The sequence below is a fragment of the Coturnix japonica genome, chromosome 3, assembly GCF_001577835.2.
Source record: "Coturnix japonica isolate 7356 chromosome 3, Coturnix japonica 2.1, whole genome shotgun sequence".
In the NCBI taxonomy this organism is placed as follows: domain Eukaryota; kingdom Metazoa; phylum Chordata; class Aves; order Galliformes; family Phasianidae; genus Coturnix; species Coturnix japonica.
Window position 1 is genome coordinate 59,822,036 of NC_029518.1, and position 21,935 is coordinate 59,843,970.

The following is a 21,935-nucleotide window of genomic DNA, read 5'->3' on the forward strand; positions in this document are numbered from 1 at the left end:
AATATAAAACAAGTTCTATAAACAAAAACTTTGACACTGATTGAGTACCTGGACCTAAACCAGATCAAAAACTGGGTTTTGTTGCTATTCTCACTATTTTACAAGTTCAGTCATCTTTACTTTAGTAGAGCTGTACAATATTTAGTATTCCTTTCTAGTCCTCATCACTTACATATAAAACTCCTACAGCTAACACTGCAGCTCATCCACATCTGCTGGAAAGAGAAGGATGAAATCATAAAGTTGAAAAAGCTAAAACATAAATACCACAGCTTTCAAGTCATTATGCTAAAGCAATTTATTTTACTATTATTTTGGGACAGCAATGAGTTTTGGCATTCTGATGTGGGCAACACTGTGTAGATCTGTAACCTCAGATAGGAGGGCATCACCCATATTTGGAAATGTCTAAATCTACATCCAGATATCAGGCCAATCTCTACTGGCCTAGCAACAAAATACAGCATGCACAACAATGTAAGCCACTGTCATCACTCCATCTGTAGACTTTTTTATTTGCATGCAAATGTATATGTATTCTGCTTTATCAATTGCTCTATTTACAACTATTACAAGACTACCTCAAAAAATCATAATTTTAATAAATAAATAAATAAATAAAAAGCCAGTATCTGGTAACAGGGACTGTTTTCAGCTGCAAATTAATATTCAGAATTCCCAAGCAAGGTTTGAGGACAATTCCAGATTTCACAAATAACATTTCAGAAATAGGATCTTACTTTATTTTACTTTTTGTTCACTTTGTTAGCCTCACTGGAAGCAGTGCTGGCTATGAACTTCTGTTGTCCTGGAGAGACTCAATACCACCCAGCATTAGGTGCCTAATATCATTCTGTGATGGGTCCTGTCTTTTTCCTTTAACTCTAGAGGAGAAGTAGAAAATTTGTTGGATATTTTATTTACCTGTGGAAGAGCTACATCCTGCTTAAATTGCACTGGAATAAATAGAGGAAATAGCCTTCCCAAAGTAATTGTCTAAATGGCACATTTAATGAAGCCACTGCCTTTGAGACAATTAAAAAGAGCTCTGTTCTCTTCAGGATCTTAATTTAAATTGGAGCAAATTCTACAATTTCTAGTAATACTGATTTGCAGAAAAGCATGTTTGTCTTTTGCTGGGGCAAATTACAATTTACTTCTCACTGTACCATTGCCTGAAAAGAATGAGGAAATTCTTCATTATTATTTGTGCACAAGCGTTATTACAGAGCAGAACTGTATCACACTAAGTGCTCTGTGATCTCAGAACAGCAATTCCAGCTTTGCTTTCCAAGCAGATGAGCACAGGAGCTCAGTGCTGACAACCAATCCCAAATGGCTTCACACAGCACCTTTTCATGTGCAGATGTGTGAAGTATGGATGGTTACAGTACGGGCCAGAGGTAGAAATGTTCATCCTGATTGATGTTACTCCATGAGACCAGTGGAGGCATTTTCTAACAGGAAAGTGTACTTCTGCCAATCAGTCATATGACAGGTTACTGTTGGTACAATGATGGTGAATGATGGTAGGCTGTAACCTCATATAAAAGCTTTCAGAAGCCAGGATGCAATTACATTGGATTACTTTCTCTGAAACTGAATTGGCCATGAAGGCAATTCTTCTGCCTATTTTTGTTCTATGAAAATAAAGGCTGTACTAACATGGGCATCTGGAAAGATTTCAGCTTAGAATTCCAATTTCATGTAAATTGAAAACATAGTTTACAAATCCCAGAGCATTTGAAACAGTGTTGCAATATTTTTCTCTGCATGGCTGTGTCTCTTTTTGTGAACCGTTTCATGTCTCACTCTGTTCTGTACAAAGATAGGCAGCAATTTTCTGTTAGCTTCAGTGCTTGATTTCCTAAGAGATATATCTAATGACTATTTTCTAGAGATCTTTCCTTCAGTCTTCCTTGCTGTTCATAGGAAACCTATATATATATATATGCTTAGAGTTTAATCATTTGTAAAAGTAAATGCCAATATCACTAGCCAGGTTGCTACAGATTTGTAAATACCTTTGAAAGAACCACTGAGACAGGAAAGGCTGTAAACAATCACACATAGCCAGCTTTATGACACCTACTGTAAATGATGCCTTTCATTCTGAAGCAGGTATGAATACTGGGAAAATCAGTACACTTTGTAACTCTTAGAGCAAAACACTTCTTTAAAATCCAATTTCTCAAAGAAGGCTATAAATGAAATCCTATTTTTATTCCCAGCATTATTTCTCTGTTAGAAGTAACTGGTTCAGCAGTGAAACATTTTTTCAAACTACCAAACTGGTGCCTCTCAGCACTGAGAATCCCTCGTGGGCTACAGGAAGAGTGTCCTACCTGCCTCAGAAATGTCTCACAGGCTTACTGTAGTCAGCAGCTTTGTATATAAGTATATAAAGACACTTTTTATCACTGTAAAAATGTAATTCTAAATACCCACAGGAGTACTGATTTGTTAAATAAGATAAAGCCACTTTTACATAATCACTAACCAGAGAAAAACCACAGAAGTGCCTCCAGCATTCAGCAACCAGGGCTTTTTGGATAAGAGGGCCTTTTAGCATTTCCCTTCAGTTTAGAAGATGAAAAGTACTGCAGATGTATGGAGCAGCATCAGCTACCCTGAAGCCCTGCTGTGTTCCTTACAATAGAATCTGTGCTTTGGAAGCCACTAATGGATTTATTCTGCTAATGCCCCAGTGTTGTTTGGGGAGCTGAGGCCAAAGGAGGTGATGTGAATGGCTCAGAGCAATAACGAAGAGCATGACGAAGGCTGAAAATGAATGCAGCCCACCTGAGGCCTCTGCCAGCACTTTAGATACAAGATTTTTGCTTCTCTTTGAGCTCTCAGTTCCTACACTCTCAACTCTTTCTTGCAGTATATCCAAATTGCATTTGCATTGAAGAAGGACAAATGCAAACTATTTTTAACACGGTGTTTGCCTTCTGCTTCCTTCTGGTTCACACTGCATGCCACAGTGGCCACACAATGTCTGTGCTCCCACAAGAGGAAAGAACAAGGGCCAGACATCTCCCAAGTGCTGCCCATAGCTCTGCCTTCATTTACTGTTCTCAGCTTCTCTGCTCTCACCAGGCTTCTTTCCTTCCCCTCCTCAGAATCAAATGTCCTTCTTCCCTCATCTTAGAGCCATTTTGTTAACAGTACTTTCTGGTTTTGTGCATACTAAATACTCTCTTTATAGCACGTATTACTGTGAAAAAACAGTTAATTCTGCAGCTTTTGGTCTCTAATATATTTAAAGACCCATGGAGAAATAGATTGACTCTTTTTTTTTGCTTTCCTTATCATATTCCACCTGCTGTAGGGCTCTCTGGCCAAATCACAGCTTTGTGGAAATAAATAGTTGCTGTGCAACGGGTTCTGCATGACTACAATAAAAAAAAAAAAAGAAAAAAGAAAAAAAAGCAGTAACATATGCAAAGTCTCTCTGAATCAAAAAGAGTCTAAACTAAATTAATGAGTCCTGGGGACATTTATGCGATTCAAATGAGGAAGATTGGCAACAAAAAATAATCTGATATGCTTTGTGCTCTGACAAGGATAATTGTCTTTTACTGAAATTATGCATTTTCAATGGAGATAGATGATAACTGCACAAAGATGTATGAAAACAACCCACCAGTGTTGCCAAGAGAAAACTCTGCCGCTAAAGTAAACTCATAGGATTTAGAGACGAAACTAATTTAACAATGCAAGCACAAGAGAAACATAACTATTTGTTTGCATTAAACATCTTCCCTAATCTCATTTCTCTTTTCTCATTCCTTTTTTCTTCAAAGAAAATGCTGTAGTTGGAGTAGAAAGTAAGGTTCAGATCTGGAGTATCTTGGCTCACCAGAAAATCAGTGAGCAAAGCCCACCACCCCAGCCAGAGCTACTGAATAAACTCTGGCACAGACAGTCCAAACTGAAGGCTCACCAGCAGTCCTGAAACCCAGCACACAACTTGCCACTTCTTCAAGGCACTGCCTGCTGTTGACAGCTCAGGGATTAAACATCTGCCTGTGGAGAAGCTGGGGGCACCATGGTCATTTCCCACCACCTATGCGAACTCTGAACGCAACGCAGGCATTTGCAGGGCCTAAGCAAAGGTTTCTGCAGCCCATACTGGGACTTCAGTGGTGGAAAAAGGACTTGTTTGGGGATAGCCCGTTAGCCTGGCCTGTGTCTGATGTCTCTTTGCTTCATACTTCATAAATGCTTATTTGGGCTTGCAGAACTTCTGAATTCAGTTTATAATTGTGTGCAGATAAATTTGACCTTTTGGGGGCATTGAAAATGTTATCTGAGAGGCAAAGTTTTGTACCTAGCATGATGAAAAATTTTGAAAAATACTCTGTATAGATTACCATAGCTTGAATTACTGTCATGGAACTCCAACAGTATCAACCAGTGGCCAGTTTCCCTCTGTGTGGTGAAACATATTTCCTCAAAAACATCAAACTGTTGACAGGAAATTTGCTTACAAAGTGAGTGATATTTTGTACCATTGCTCTGTAGTTTACAAAAAGGCCATTGCAAATGCAGTTTGTCATGAGAAAGAAATGTGTTAGACTCCTGCTTCTTCTCTCCACTTAACAGACCTCCTTTAAGAATAAGAAGGTGTAGTGATGAAACATCCCATGTCAGGAGAAAAATCATCAGAACCACACTGTGCATTAGCCACCATCTGCCTGCAGATTCCCCTAATGCCCTTTTCCAATTATCAGGTCTAAGAAGCAGCCTTACTGAAACCTATGGCTACACTGAAATCTGCTGACAGCATTTGCCAGAAGATATTTTTCATGTTGGTTTGGTAGCAGAAAAAGAGATCTTTCCTACTGGCACTTACAACTCAAAGCTGTCAGCTACACCTGAGTGCCCATAACATCTCTGACAATAGCCAGTGCTCTTTCTGCTGCAGCACCCTGCACACATATATCTGGTTTGTCCTGTCACATACCTTGCCAACACTTGTTGGCTGGCCAACATAATCATATGGAGAATCATATTTTTATTCTCAGCAGTAATAGTTACTACAGGGTCTTGCTTCCTCCATCAGTGCCTTGAAGGGCTGGGGTCTGGCATCAGCCCCTATTCTGCTTGGTCGGCTCTTTGAATAAATGATTTCTTTCTGAATTAGGCAGCACCTTCATTTAACTTTCATCACTCTCTCTCTTTTCACTGAAGGACTGCCAGAGAAACACAACAGGGGAACACTGCGAGCAATGTCCAGACGGCTTTGTTGGTGACGTTGTTGGAGGAGCACCCACATTCTGCCAGCCTTGCCCCTGCCCCCTGCCAGAAGCTGCCAAGTACGTAAAATAGTCTCTGCTTTGATTTGTGCTGGTCTGGGCCCTTTGTAAGCTTGAGTAAGCATCCCTGCTTGTATGCAGCAGACAAAATTGCTGCCCATCCCAACTGAGAAAACTAAGAGCTGCTTCCATTAATTATCACAAGAAAAAAGAAAAAAAAAAAAGTTTGTGACCTCTGAAGGGTAAAATCAACCAGGAGAAAGCACAGCTTGACAGACTTCTGTGCAAACAGTAGCTGAATCTGCTTAATGTGGGCACAACTGAAAAGAAAGGGTGGGAGGACACTGTGACCAGTATGGTACCACTTCAGTAGACACAGCTACAGGGGCTAAAAGCTTTGAAGCCCAAAAGAAAACCAAGACCAAGCTAAAGGACTGCAGGGTTATCCATTTTGTGTCTTCAGAAGAAACAAAAAACCACAAACTGTGGCCAGTTAGTAGAAGTCTAGAGGCACATTGGTAAAGCATCCGAACAACATATTATTAGCTCCCTCTTGCTTGAGATCTGTGCTACGTGAGAGGCATCCAGGCAAATTCCACTGTAGTGCACTGAGGAAATGCTACTAAATACTTGCCAACAGGTTGAAGCTATTTTTTACTGAGCTACCTACTCCCCGTGTGTGTTTTTTTTTTTCCTATTCCACTTGCAAGCAGGGCTCCTCAGCAAAGGGGAATTTTCTTGTGGTGTTTGTTTACAGTTGCTATAGCATTTCTCATCCAGCCCCAAGGTGGGATGAGCCTCACTTTGCTCAGCTGCTCTGTGGCACAGACTCAAAACAGCAACAGAGATTAAAATCTCCCCAGCCAAACTCCACAGATTACCTTGGCTTTCACAGTGAGCTGTGAACATGAGGAGGGTCACAGGGTGGATAACAGCTATAGCTGAAAACCTGCAGCTTTGACTGGGTTAGAAAGAAAACCCTCAAGAGACAGGGGGAGAACCTGGTTTTGCTTACAAATGAACACACAGACAAAACTTCCTGCTTCCTCCACTTTCAGCAGCATAAGTAATGCCAGAAATAGGAACAGTATAACAGTTGGAAGAACTGGTTTCTCCTTAGCAAAAGAAAGTTATTATTTCTAACCTTCTGGGCACAAAATGTGTAAGGAAAAGCACTGCCTACCACAGCCCATGGGCATCCCCAAGGCTCCAGCACATCTCCAGGCTGCCCTCTGTGCAGTGCCACTGGGTAGTGTGCATGGCCCACCTGCCTCTACCAAACCCTGCCCACACCCCACTGGGCTTCAGAGCAGTTACCCTGCCATAGGCTGCTCCACAGATATGGGGAACCTGGGATTAAGGGAGCTCTGAACTCCAAAGGGCACCAATGTGGGGTAGGAAAGAGAGAATAAAACTTGCAAGGAGCAAGTTTTTGAAGCATCCTTTGGATGCTTCAAGAGCAACAATATGTCACCCTTTTAAATCTATCCCAGTAAAAATCCACTTCAATTTTTTAGTGTTTTCCTTGGAGTCAAGTCCTGAAAGCAACAGTTAAAAGAGTGTCCTGTCCCTGTTTGCTTTATGCCCGTATCTAAGTAACATGTAGACATTCCCTGTGCAGTGTCTCGCGTGACAGAGACCTGGCCACAGCAATAGCCTTCAGCTGCATGTAGAACACAGGCAAATATTAATGACTGAGCAACATTCAGCTTTGCATAAGTAAATTCAAAGAACAGCCATCCTTTCATATTCTTGTATTTCCATCCATTAATCCTAATTCATGTCTACTAAGGCAAAACACTGTAACTCTACCAGAAATCAGAGAAGCATTAGAAGTCTCAAATAAAGAACTGTGTTGGAAATAACCAATGAACCCATAATAGTTAGATGAAATGACCAAATCTGTAAACTGACAGACTTATCAGACACATACTTTTTCTTGGGATTCATCTGTGTGTCTCCAGATTTTCTGGCAAGATCATGCCTATATCTGCTGTCCTGCAAACTTTTGGAGCAAACTACATGAAGCATAATGTCATCTCTTTGGAACAAAAAAAAAGGGGGGGGGGATGGACATTGCTTCACATTCAGCAGATGTTACTTCTTTTTAAACCAGAGGGAATTTTATGAACTTTTTTCCTCTAAAAGATCACAAAAAATATAAAGCCTGAGGAAGCTTTCAGCCGTATTTCATAACTTAAATTCACAGTGTGATTTGTTCAACTGCATGAAGGAATTAGCTTCTGTTAAAGAAGAGGAATGCTGCCAAACTCTCATGATTTTCTCAACATGTCCTCATAAGAGCCCTCCTGAAGTTAATTTGTGAATTCTATGAGAAGGATCACATTTTGTGTTCTCTCTGGTTATATGAAATGCTTTGAGACAACTCAAACCCAGACACAGATGTATTTGACCCTGGATATCCCACCAGCTAAGAAATGCTGCTGGGAATTTAAATTTTGCAGGAATTCTTGTCACCTCTTAATGCTGCTGATTCCTGGAAAAAGCATTGTGTGGATCATACTCTTTCCCATCACTCTGAGTCTTTTGAAATCCTGTGCAGAAGGGATGCAAACCGCCACAGCTGCACAGCACAGCTTGGCATCGCACTGAAACATGAGATGGACAAGAAGACAAAGACTTACAGTCATTCTTGATGCTGCCAGTTCTCAAGGGGCACACAGCCATTTAGGAACTGGAGCTGGTACTGCTCGGGATGAGGTTAGCAGTAGGACTCACAGTCTCTACTTTAGCAATCATGGGCCTACAGCTGGCAACTGCTGCTGCTCAGTATGCTGGTTGCCTTCCAGTGCTGGCAGGAATTTGGTCATGCAGATTGGAAACTAACTGAAAACATCTTTAGGACTGTATGCCTTATTACAGCAGATGTATTTAAGTCATGAACTTCACTGTATTTGGAGCGAATGGGATTTGCACTTTCCATATCTGGCTGTTGCTGCTCCTTGGATGTTCTATTTTGTTAAACAGTTGTTAAATCCTGAAAACATACAAAAGCAAGAGATCCGTGTTTTAGAGTCTTAGCAATGGAAATTACTGCACAAGACATTTCTGCACTCAGCAGAACTTATTGGCAAGATGGTCACACAAGAGGCACTAAGATCTTTCCCACTTTCACACCACTTTCACAGAGAGATGGTAGAGCAGCCTTTGTTGCCGTAAGTGAGGACAGCACCGATGAGTTCAGTATTCACTACTCACTAATCCCAGGTGAGATCTGAGGAAAACGGTGAGATTTGCAGAGGAAATTATTGCACCCATTCCAAAGTCTGAAGGGCTTTCAGCAGTGTTTTCTGTAAACAACATAATGTCCCTTAGAATAAAAGACAGGAAGCAATGAGGTTTGCACTATATACGCATCTATCCTAAATCCCTGATCTAAAACGTGTAGCAAAACTTGCTGGTGTCTCTGATCTACACTGCAAGACAGAAATTGGAATGTATCTGGGAACTATATAGCTCCATAGTTTTGTACACTAATTAGTGGTTCTACATTAATTAAAAAGACTAGACAAGGGGTTTAATATGCATCACATACAGAGCTTAGGGAAACCCATGAAGGAATATTCAACAGTGAAAAATCAAGAGCCAGAGTTTGCATGGACAATCTGTGACCATTGTTTGTGAAGAAACTCTCACCTGTTTGTCACTGCCTGCTATTCTAATGAGTCACTCTAATGAAATTCCAGCTTTGCAGTCTCCTGTTATCGGAAAAATGGAAATGTACGCTGTGTCTGTAAGGAAAACTATGCAGGACCCAACTGTGAAAGGTAAGAAACTAACAAGATGACTTAATGGTCAAAAATACTGAAGTTCTGGAGTCTTCAAGGGAGCCTTTACATACTGGGGAGAAACCCTGCACAGTAGATTCATTTGATTGAAACACTCTCAAAGAATCTCATTTAATTCCTAGTAAAATCTATAAAGACTCCCTGTGGAGACATGTCAGGTAAGACAGACTTTTACATCCAATGTTCTTTGACCCACTCCTTGCACTCTATGTACCTCTACATGGTTATCTTACTAAAAGGAATACAATTTAAAAATGAAAATACAAACCAGAAAGAGCAGCTGAAGTGAAAAATCACCACCATAGATGCCTCTTGCAGTGCTCCACTCTGACAACATAACAGGCTTCTGCTGATTAAATGTCTCAAAAGCAAAAGAGGAAATGCCTTACCTGGTCAAATTCGTGATGAGCAGATGCTTTCATTAAGTGTACTTTATATGCATTGTTAAACAAAGTCAAGCAAACAACCATAGGTCAGTGTTGCTTTTCAACTCACAAGCAATTCCAGTAAATGACGAAGTACACAAACAAATGGAGATTTGCAGTAGAAATATAACTTACTCTCCTGTCTTGTAAAGGGCCGTATTGCCATGGACACACGTGGACAATGCTACTGTGAATGTCAGAAATGGAATTATAATTCTCCTTGAGCAGACGATAAATTAAAACCACTCTAACACAAAGACTAAGGGGTATAGGACAGTTCAGACACTGAATTTCACAATGCTTTATTTTGACTTTTCTTAAAGCCTCTGTACCATTTAAGAATTCAGTCCACTTTCTTTAATGAGCACAGTTTGCATTTAGATGATACTTTACAAGAGAGGGAGAAAGGAGATGCTCAATATGCGAACAGAAATCAGTGTGTAAAAGGTAAGATGAAAAAGAGAATGAAGACTTTTGCCCTTACAGAAGATGCTAAAACATCAACGTATTACCTCTGCATCACTAACACAATGACAGCAATAGTGAAAGCCCTCTAGACAGATGGCACAAAATGAAAAGAGAAAAAAAAAAAAAAACCTTGTTTCCAGGGCTATGGCTGCATGCTTTTGTTCTTAGGAAATGTCAAATGTATACACAGAGGATAATGCAGACAATTAAAAGGTCATTGAGGTTTCCTAATGGTTATTAAAATGTCATCCTAGACTACAAGCAAATCACATCCCATGAAATGAGCAGCAGATTCACAGCAGCAGCGGAGAATGGCAGCAGCTTTCCTTTCTAACAGCCTCTACCCAGCCTTACACATGGCAGCTGTTTCAAAATATGTATAGATGGGTTAGAAAAAGTTACTAAAAAAAAAAAAAAATCAGCCTGTCCTGGTCACTGCTGTAAGCCCTTTGCAAACTGCTGCGGTAAGTGGCTTACAGTGACAAAGAGCCCTGTCCTTCAGCTAGGCTGCTGGTCCTGCTCCTGGTTCATGTCAGACAGGACAAAAAGCATTTCAAAGACTAAAAAGAGATGCTTGTCCCTGTTCACTTGTCAAAGAACAAACTAACACTAGCTGCTGGTGCTGGCAGCCATTGCACCATAGAAGCACCAAAGGAGACGGGACACTACTCCTGCCTATCCCACATCCCATAGGGCAGCTTGTGTACCCAGGACAGAGGAAGCCTACATCTTATCACCCTCCTCCTCCCCATGCCCCTCTCCCAACTGCCTGCAGCAGGGTTACAGGGCAGTGAGACACCCTTCTTTGGGCAGTGCCTGCATGACAACCTGCTCTGATCTCCTGGAATTGTGTAGGAGTCTTCCTTGTGCTATGTCAGGGCCTTGGCACAAATCTAGCTGGTTATGTGTGCTGGTGAATTATGTGAAATTATGGAGGTCTTTCCTAGGAAGTGTGAAAACCACCTCAAAGTTTAGCATTTTAGAATGAGTCATTTTGCTCCTGGACTCTAGCAGTAAAGAGCTGAGGTGACAGCAGATGAAATGCAGGTTTTGCTAATGTCCAAATGTTAAAAAACATAATTGAACGAATTATGCTTTAGATTCCAAAGTGAATAGAAGAAAATAGTCCCTTTGGCATTGCCAGGGAAGGGGATGTTAATTTCTTACTCACCAGTAAATGCAGGAAGCAAACAAGGCTGTAAAATGAAACAAAGATAGCTTAGCAGCTTTGATATTTCCACAATGCTGAGAAATCACGTGGGAGAAGAAATATTCTTTCTTAGCAACAAAGAGCCCCTTACTGATGCAGCAGAGGAAAAAGACATTTACCCCAGGCTTCTACTTTTTCAGACCATAAAGCACAAAGATGGAGCAATAAGTTTTCATTTAGTAGTCCCTCCTCTTCTTATGTGCTACCAACCATTCAAAAGAGGAAAGGCACAGTCCAAACCTCTAATGTGCCCTGAAAAGCAAAGAGAAGGGAATAGTGAGGGTGACACATTTATTCACAGCTCTAAAAATTCCTATTTGTTTTAGACAGCTACTCTAGATTAGCAGATATGGCTAATAACAGTGAGTTGTAAAAAGCAGCACTTGCTTTCAGGCCCACAGATTTATCTGTGAGGAACTGCCCACTGCATTTCTGGCAAGTGAACTGAATGGAGCATTTCTGAAAATAAAATAAAAAATCACCTTGTCCTTATGAGAAACCACAGGCCTGATGGGAATAGCAGGCAGTCATTGGTAGTTACTGTCTGAAAGCCTACACTGGCTGGTGGCACACTCTCACCTGAGCACTGCCCAGTGGTTTCTGTGAGCTGGTGGACACATCAGACAGATGATTCACTTGGAAAATTATCTAAGTACAGAAGATAAAAGAGAAATGCTGCAAGGTACTGAGTGCTCAGAATATAACAAATGGCTCAGAAGATTTAAACAACAACAGCAGAAAAAAAAAAAAAAGATATATTTCTTCTTTTTCAAACTTCATATACAGCTTGAAAATTTGAAATTTTGGACAATATGACTATCTCACTTTGTCTGAAATGTTAGAAAATTAGTAAACCTTTTGGCATGACTAAAAAAAAGCATCACACATAACTGCCTGATTTAACTCGTGTGGAAAAGGGGAGTAATTCCGCTCCAGTCAGTTAAATCACAATCTTATTTGAGTACAGAGAACTCCCAGTCACATTTTTATTCTTTACATCTGGGTCACCCAAGTGATAAGATCTGCAGCAAAGATTCTGGCAGCGCTGCAAAGAGACAAACAGACTCTTTGCCATTGGCAAAGACAGTATTTGAGGAAGCCAAGTGGTTTATGTTAAGATGCTTAAAATTTTATATGTGTTTTTAACTGTGGGGGTTCAGGACTGGGAAATGAACAAAAGAGCACTGAGGAAATTATTTTCCTTATTTTAAAAAAAAAAAAAAAAAAAAAAAACTTCAGCAAATGTATGAATAGAAAACTTGAAGCTCTTATCAGATCTCCCACATTTTCATTGTTGGGACAGGGCAGAACCAAGATTTGTCGATGTTCATATTTCAGGAGACAACAGATCTCATCTTGTGTCCCCAGCCAGAATCTTGGGAAAATTAAACTAAACTGCCTGAGAGCTCGCCCTCCTCACCCACAAAGAGCAGAACAAACAGTATCTGAATGCCAGGCTTAATGGATGGGAGAAAAGACAAGGACAACAGGGTGATAAAACAGGATAACAAAGATAACTCCTTAACTAAATCACTCCAACAACCATTCAACCCTCTGACTTCAGTGAGCAATCATTACACCAGATAGTTTCCCCTTCCCTGCAGCCATTCTTCATTCCCAGTTTGGGGCCACAAGTCCCCAGCATCTGTGGTGCAGACTGCAGGGTCACAAGCTCTTCTGCCACCCTGCAACAATGCCTGTGGCTACATAGGCTGTCTCCATCCTGCCAGCTGGCAGCCCTGGTTTCCTCTGCTTCCTAAATACCTGGGGCAAGTGGGAACAAGCATACTGCTGCCAGTAGAAACTTCCTTAACTGAGCGCTTGCCCTTTCCTTCCAGATGATGACACTAAGTCTATTGCCTGTTGTCTTAGCAGAAGGTCACAGCTCACCCAGGAGTATGACGTACTGCTGGTTCGTCTAGACTTCCAAAAAATCACCAGTTTTAATACCCATCCCATTTCATGATGTAGCAAGCATTCAACACAAATGCACCCCAAAAATGACCAAACATGAAATGCAACTTCTCTGCAGTGCCTGCTGCTTGTGTCCTGCTCTCCCTCTGCAACCCTCCAGAGACATCCTCCCCTCCTGGGCTCAAAGACATTCTTACTCTTAGGCCTCAGCCAACAGGCTAACAGAACAAACCAGAAAAATGCTGTGGATGTAAAGGACTGGTTCAAGACCTGTTTGGTTCTGCAAACACCAGCAGCCATCCCAGTGCCACATCACAGACATATTTACTTAGCCTTCTTCAGGTCAGAATTCTACTATCTGCATCATAATGAAAATAACATCTGAACTTCCTCTGAGTTTCCACATCACGCAAAGCAGTCTCTTGCCCGAGTTTCCTATATAACACAATATAGTTGGAGAGATCCAAAGCTGAAAGAGACCAAAATAAACACCAGAACTGCCTCTCTGCCAAGGTCATGCTGTTATATTTTAAACAATGGGGAACAAATCATTGCCCAGTTAAGTATACAAAAAATATAACACAGACTAGAGTGACTGAACCAGAAGTGTTCAAGAGGGAAAAATAAATAACAGGACAATATGAGGTTGGAGCATAAAAAAGCCTCTGCAGGAGTACGGCTCCTAACTTCTGTCCTTATCAGTTCGTGAGAACATCAGTTAGATAAGATAATAATGGTACTGCAGATGAGAATGTCATTTCAGGTCAACTTTGGGCTTGCTTCTCCTTTCAGGTGTGCCCCTGGTTACTATGGGAATCCTTTGCTAATTGGAAGCACTTGTAAAAAATGCGACTGCAGTGGCAACTCAGACCCAAACCTGATTTTTGAAGACTGCGATGAAGTGACCGGCCAGTGTCGCAACTGTCTGCACCACACCACAGGCTTCAAGTGTGAGCGATGTGCTCCAGGTTACTACGGGGATGCCATATTCGCTAAAAATTGTACAGGTATTGTCTGTAGTTCAATGTAACGGAAATGAATGAAGTAGGGTACCGCATGGGATACAGACTGTCTCCCATAGATGTTTGAATCAGTCATCAGATGCATGGGAGTGGGCCTGGGAAGCAGGGGGGTTTCTGGCCACACTCCCAGTGCATCAGTGTGGATGCTCCATCAGCTGAATAATCCCTAATACTAGACTGTTTTCCACTGACCATAAGAAAGTCTCAATAGCCCAGACCCCACATTCTAACCAAATGCCAGACAGCACTTTGACCTCATGCCTTGTCATTGTTTTGGCTCTGGGAGGAGAGACTGCATCTTTCTCCAAAGTGTTCAAGGTACAGTCCCTGGTGTGTTTGCAGTGTCTTGATAAAACTTCTATACTTCTTGCAACTTGATATGCACCTGGAATTTTTATTCATTTACTACAGTCTTGAGTTTGGGTGCCTGGATTATAGAGGCTGTGAGGACAGTCTGGACTCAAGTGTCTTTTGTCATCATTTATGTGAACAGTGCATGATACAGTTCCTTCTTGTTTTGTTCCTGTTTCCAAAGTGTAATTTGCTTCACTAAGTTACATTAATTCAATTTATGCTCAACAGGAAGAGGAGGTAATACACTGTAACCCCCAAAACAGATCACAGGTATCCAAACAAGCCAAAGACAGTGGCTGCAGGGAGCTGCACATCTTGAAGCTCAATTCATGTCTGGATCTGGGCACTCAGCATCTGCCCACAATTTAGGTTGTAAAAGCAAATCCTGCTTATGCATTTCACTGACTAACTTTGCTCAGCGCAGATGATGTAACTGAAGTTCTGCAATAGAGAATGGCAGTGTACTTCATGGCTCCTGAGCACCATGAGACAGAAGAAATGCATCAAGCTTTTTATCTCAGCCACAGCAATTGCATGTGCCTAGGCCACGTGCAAAAGCTGAGCTCCAAACAGCCAAGAGCATCTTTGCCAAAAGTCTGAGGATTATAAGGAGTTTCAAATGTCTAATTTGAAATACATTGAAAAATATCATTTTGGAAGGCCTATCTGAACATAAAGCATCCAAACAGAAGTTGTCACACTTCCATCAGCTCGATATAGTTTTGGTTTGCACCAATAATGAGTTGCAGAAATTAGGGTAAGAATGCCTCTGTAGTATTTAACTTTCTGATACACAGTTTAAGAAAAAAAAGCAAAAGAAAAAGAAGGCAATTGCTTCTATCCAGCTAAGATCATGATTTTTTCTTTCATGCAGAAGAAAACTTTTTTGTAGTTGTCAATAGCAGTTTTCAGCCTCCTTTCATTAAATTTCTTAATTATGTGTCCTTATCCACACTTCAAAGCTACCTACAAATGTCCCTCAGAAATGCAGGTAAATTAGGAACTTTCTCTACCAGTAAACCATGATAGCACTGAAACTATCAACTCCCTGTTAAAAATTTGGTACCTCCTGAACAAGTTGATGAAATATTGTCAGAACTGCTTTTTAAATGAATTTACTATACACATTTGTGTAACAAGCTAAGAGTTATCTAGTTAAATAAGAGAACACAATTTGATTTTCTTGAGTAGTAACCTAATCCAAACTAGAGCTACTGTGTAGATCATGTGGTGCAGATTAAGAGAAATCTCTGCTTTCAACTGAGATTTCTCTTTCATTTCTTAATGGAAAAAAAAAAAACAACAAATTAAAACAGTGTAGATTCAGGAACTGCATTACGCCAGTTCAAACTTGTGGAGAAGTCAAAAGGCTGATTACCTCACAACATTCATAACCAACTTCTTTCATTACTAGTACAATGAATGAATACGTCTACTAACTTTGGTTCAGTTACAAAGAAATACTCTAATGTTAGTGTGTCATGTTGACTTAAAGGTTACATTACAAATTTTCCTAGAAAATTCCTTGAATGTTCAATGTGGAATGTAAATATAAGGGAAAACAATCACATTATCACAGAGAACAATGAATGGGCTGCAGTAAAATGGCACTAAACAATTTTGTTAGTTATAACATTCCGCTGAAACCATGAATCACAAGAGTAAAACGAATTCCAGATAAGTCGCTGCTGTTCCTCTCTTTTACTAATTTTTGTTATTCTATCAAAGTGTTCCAAGAATATTTTAATCTTGAAAATAATATATTTTAAAAAGGCCAATTAAATCTTGAGAGAAACACTTTAGATTAAAAACAAAACTTTTTAAAAAGCCACTTGTGTTGGCAAAGGAAGTACAGCTTACTCAGTTTACAAAAATGTTAAACCTCACTTGTTCTTCATTTTAAGTGGCAGGAGATACTTACTTTTTGATATGATCAAGCTGGATTTAGAGTCCACTATCACTCCCTGACAGCTGGAAACTTTATGTGGTGGGAGCCTGACACAGCACTGAAAAGTTCCGTAGGCCTGCAGAGAGATACGTAACAAGTAATTAACATCAGCTGCTCTACTTTCCTTAGCACATCTCCTAAATGTCACCCTCTGCAAAATGTAACATACAATGGCACCACTGGACAACTCTGGCCTTTCTGCTTCTGCTTTTGACCATCTGGGAAGCTTTGAACAGGTCATTTCAGCACATACTTTCTGTGTTATGGCTCATATTTCATCTGGTCCGATCTATGTAATTAAGGAAAAATTAGTCAAGAAAGCCCTTGATTTTGGTTTGATTACCTTTGCACAATCCTACATTTCATTAGTATTGGAATGGGAAAACTGGGTTGAACGTTTTTAAGATTACTACTTTAAAACCCTTTTTATTTTTCTCCTCAGCATGTAACTGCGGTGGGAGAATGTGTGACAGCCAGACTGGAGAATGCCTTGCGGACAGTCCTCTAGTTTCTACTGGCACAGACTGCCCAACCATCAGTAAGAATAATATTATAAGAACACCAAAAATGAAGATCACTCTCAGATGTTTGCAGATACTAACTTAACAGCTCAGCTCTCTCTCTCCAGTGCACACTTGTACCTTGGTTCTGCAGGGTACTTAAACATGTAAAGATGCAGCGCCCTACCAACTGTGTACTTTAATTTGTACTTACTTGCCTGACTGAACATGTTCAGCTCTGTAAAACAGGCTATATGCTTAGGCACAAACTGCTGAGCAGTAGGGATATATCATGAAAGCTACTTCTCTAGGCCTAGAGCTACAGAGCCTGCAAAAAAGCCACTCGAGCCCTTAAACACTACCTTGCATATCATTTCTGTTTTTCTCATTTTATATGAAATATAAATTGTTACTGTTGAATCTGACATGCACACATCAGTCAGTTGCTTTGCAGCTATCTGCTCTATTCTAAATACAGGAAGCCTGGGGATTTTTGCAAAGCACTGTTATAACTTCTATTGAATACTGATACTTTTAAAAAGATAGCATGAAGACTATAGTATTATATAGACTACATATCACCTACAGACTCCTAAGCATGTTTCCAAGAGGGATCACGTGTCTAGAAGCACAATCAGAAGGAAAACATTTGGCAGCTGCTGCCATCAGGAATACAGACTGTACAATACCAAGCAAAAGTTCCTACAGGAATCTGTATTTCACATACATCTAAGTCTCCTGCTTTCACTGGTGGCACAAATGTCACTAAAAACAAGGTGGCATTGCAAGCATTCATACAGGACAAGGATGTAGCTCTGCTGCAGCACAATTCAACATGTCATAACTCCGCTTTGAGAAGTTGCCATTCTAATCAGATAGACAGCCGTGTGTCTGGCTGCTGGACATCCTTACTTCTCATACCACCAGATTTAAAATGCAGAGTTCTGGCTGTTTGGCAAAATGAACTTGTTTTTTTGACCCCCATCTGTTGTTCTTTGGGACACAAACACGTGGAACCTCTAGGGAATAGCCAGGAAATGCCTCATCTCCCGCTCCCTACTGATAGCAGTGCTGCCTCGATGGCCCTTCAGAGCAGTCCCATCTGGTGCTGCTCAGCTGGAAGCATCGTGGCTGTGCTGTGGGACCTTGGGAGTGGGTGGATGAAAGGGAAAAAAAAATGGATATAAATCAAGACCCATCCCTGTCAGAGAGAGGAAACCCCAAGGGGCACTCCAAAGTAAATTTAAGATGTTATTAAGTTTCACAAGCACTAAAAGTAAAATGACATTTTTATTTTCTTATCAGGCTGCGATAAATGTATTTGGGATTTGACAGATGACATCCGGTTAGCGGTCCTGGCTATTGATGAAAGCAAATCAACTTTATTGAGCATCTCTACAGGTGTTGCAGCTCAGAAACGCTTGAATGACCTGAACCTCACTACTACCCATCTCCAGGTACAAACATTGATGATGTTGTGCTTTCTTTTTTTACTTTTATGTAATTTTCATCTATGGATTTCCACTCCAATCATTGAAATTTACATCTCTGAAATTTGTTTTGGGATGTGCTGACTTCTTTTTCCCTACACACAGGCAGCAATGTCCAAAAAAAAGGACCACTCCACACTTTGGACCATCCAGGTTGATGATGCTGAGGATGACATGAATGATCTCCTGAGAGAGGCAGACAACCTGGATGACCAGGTTTGTTCACAGCCAGTGCACAGAGGCCCTGTGGCTTGACATATTCTCATGCTGGCAAACAAAGTTCACTGCACAAGAGCAAGAGTGCCCTGAATGAAAGATGAGATAACGTTTTATTTCTCAACTTTCTACTTTACTGAGGCTCCACATTAAAAGTGCTGAAGACCCACCCAGGAGAGGAAGAGCCAAACTCTTCTGAGTGTGGTCAGAGGTTTGTCAAAGACAGCAAAGAGACTCCCCTTGGAATCTAGTTCTTTTTTCCTCCCCTTACACCATAGGCACAGTAGACATCCTGCCTTGACATTTCAAAACAAAGAAACCAGCACTTAAGTAATTTGGACTGACTTTAGGAATCTTCATATTATATTTATTTTACACGTATGCCCTTGTAAAATTCCATTCAGTCTGACTAGTCACTTCACAATGTGCTACAAAGCTGTTGGTTTAAAAGCCTTTTGAGGTACCCACTGAGATGGGAGCCTAATCAGCACTCGAGATATATTTTAACACAATTATAATCATAAATGTTACATGCATATTCAATTGCCAGGCTATAAAATTAAGGTTATCTGCTCTCAGCTCACAGAGCACTTTCACTGCACCCTGAAAGAATACTGATGTGATATGTCACAGATTGGATATTGAGAAAAATTTATTCTCAGAAAGTGTGATGAAGCATTTGCATAGGCTGTCCAGGGAGATGGTGGAGTCACTGTCCATGGAGGAGAAAGGGCACTGCAGAATTACAAGGCCTCTGTGTTGGAAGGAGAAGTGTGAGTGCATGTGATAGATGTGATCTGTAACTGCTGGAATCTGCTTGGGATGAGCTCAGAGTAAAGCTGCGCACAGCTTATCCATGAGCGATTGGCAGAGATTTTTGGGAGCCGAACTTGTTTCCTGCCCAGGCTCCAAGCAAAGCACAGGGCAAGAAAACACACAGCTATGCTTCCCACTACAACCTTTTGGCCATCCACGGGAAACCCTGAGAGCAGTGAAGGACAAGCCCTTCAAAGACTGAAAACAAGCAAGCGAACGAGGCAAACCATCCGCTAAGCCCGGCCATGTCGGCGTGGCCTCAGGCGCCCCCTGGTGCTCAGCAGCAGCCCGAGCTGTCCAGCTGTTCATTCTCACGGTCAAACTGACTTTACAGTGGGAATTTTAGCTGTTGCAGGCCCTAAGAGGGCATTGAACTGAACACTGTGCCACTTCCAAGCGTGTGGTGCAGTCTTACACACATACATATGGGCAGCAGCCATGCTGTCTTCTGTCTTCTCCTGAAAATTGAATTTAAGGGTTCACAGAGTTAACATCTGTCCAGACAACATGATAGCTGTGCCGTGGTAAATGTTCACCTCCCTAACAGCTTCAGTCAGTGCCTCGCTTGTTTGGGCACAGTGTCACTTCATGCACATATGGGAAATGCAATGGGGAATTTCAGCCCCAGCCATAATACAGGACATCAGGAAACACCTCTTTACTATGGTGTGCTGTGAATGACGGAGCCCTGGGGTAGATTGCTGAGAGAGGTTGTGGAATCTCTTTCCTTGGTGATCTCCAAAAGCTGTATGGGGATGGTCCTGGGCAACCTGCTGTAGGTGTCCCTGCTTGAGCAGTGGGGTCGGACCAGATGACCTCCAGAGGCCCCTCCTTGACCTTCGCCTGCTATCTATAGGCTTTTGTGATAAGAGTGTGGCTACGCTCTTCTGGACCTTTTGAATCCTTATGCTTGCTTTCTTTTAACAAGATGCATAACAGGCAACCTCACATGAGGGAGACAGCAATCTAAAAATGGTGCTGAGCTTCATACCTTACTCTGCAATCTATACACTTATTCAGTAAATGCAATATGCAGCAAAATCAGCCAGCCCTGCTGAATGCCTAGGAGACTTGGCAGATGGGAGGTTTACAACTGTACATAATTTATGACAATTTGATTGCAGCAAGTGATGGATAAATGTGGGACAGATTTTAATCTCTCACTCTGCAATGCTGAAAATATCGACAAGACAGCCCTTCACTTCAAACACCTCAGTAAATACCACTTTATATGATAAATGGACTTTCGCATGCTTATCAGGAGAAAGCAAACTGTGTGTTTATTCTGCTCATCTCCACACATGCATACAGATCTGGAAAAAAAATAAAAAATAAAAAAAAATTTAATATCTTGCTCATATGTTTTATTCATAGGGAAATCAAGCTTCCAGCAAGGGCCTACTGATACAGAAGGAAACCGTGGAGACCAACAACCGTGCTACTCAGATCGTGCAGAAGCTTAGTAATATGAGGGATAGTATTCAAGGTAAATGGGTTTATTTCTTGTTCAGCTCACTGTGAAGCATGTATTAATGAAACCTCAAGCAAAAAAAAAAAAGGCCATATCTCCTGGGTACTCTGACAAAGCAACCCACACGTAAGGCCATTAGAGCCTGCAGTACCATGATGAAAGGTTGTCTCTGAGTTGGTCTGACAACTAGAATAAGCATGTCTCCTTTTTTCTCATTCTGAAAAAGCAAAATAATAATAAGTTTACATGAAATGTTTTAAGATAATTCAATTTGTAACCTCTGATTGTTTGAATAGACACTCGAGGTATTTATATACTAGTGGTAATTAAAAAATAAAAAGAGTTGATATCAGACTGGAACTGATTGCAGCCACAAACACAAGAATGAGACTGGAGCTAAGAATGTTTGGTATCTTCTTTTCTAGCAGGTTAATGCAAGTGCACTTTTCCAGTAATGCAGATAAATAACAGAGGACACACAAGGGGGCAAGTGGGCAGATTTTTATTAATTATCATTTTTCCTTTTGAACCCATGGCAGTCAGTTCTGACTAAATCTGGTGATTCCTCTGGTGAATCACCAATATTTTGCATTTTAGCAAATTGTTTCTTGGCAGAACTATGTTGATTGATGTAGCATCATGCAAATGCTCCTAAAAAGATGCTGAATAGTACACCATTTTGTGGGTGTACTGCTTTCCCAAGCTCACTGTGGAAGGTGGTGATTTTCTCCTCAAGTTTTCTATTGCTTTATCTGACCAAAAGTTCCAGTTGAGTGTGGGTTCAGCATCATTTGAACAGCATTAGAGGGTGACTTTTGTCTTTTTTCTTTTTCCTGAAGTACGGAAATATTGTTAGAAAACTGCATTTTCATTGGCTTCTCATTTCCCTTCAAAGTGAAATGCAGAGCTTAAAAGCAGATGGCTAGAACAGACTGTCAGAAATGGTTATAGTGATGCTGTCTCACATCAGGAGAGGTAATCATGATTAAGAGCTTCCAAAATTAGAAGAATGAAACCAAAAGCTTTTT

General features: G+C 40.8%; 1 protein-coding gene across 1 annotated transcript in view; it reads left to right on the forward strand.

Moving 5' to 3' along the window:
- Window positions 1-21,935, forward strand: part of LAMA4 (laminin subunit alpha 4) — a 90,417-nt gene that overhangs the window by 26,828 nt on the left and 41,654 nt on the right. Inside the window, exons 3-9 of the mRNA XM_015858724.2 lie at window positions 5,200-5,324; window positions 8,972-9,052; window positions 13,883-14,097; window positions 16,857-16,952; window positions 18,220-18,371; window positions 18,510-18,620; window positions 20,811-20,922. Coding sequence (XP_015714210.1) covers window positions 5,200-5,324; window positions 8,972-9,052; window positions 13,883-14,097; window positions 16,857-16,952; window positions 18,220-18,371; window positions 18,510-18,620; window positions 20,811-20,922 — 892 coding nt within the window. The remainder of the gene's footprint in view (window positions 1-5,199; window positions 5,325-8,971; window positions 9,053-13,882; window positions 14,098-16,856; window positions 16,953-18,219; window positions 18,372-18,509; window positions 18,621-20,810; window positions 20,923-21,935) is intronic.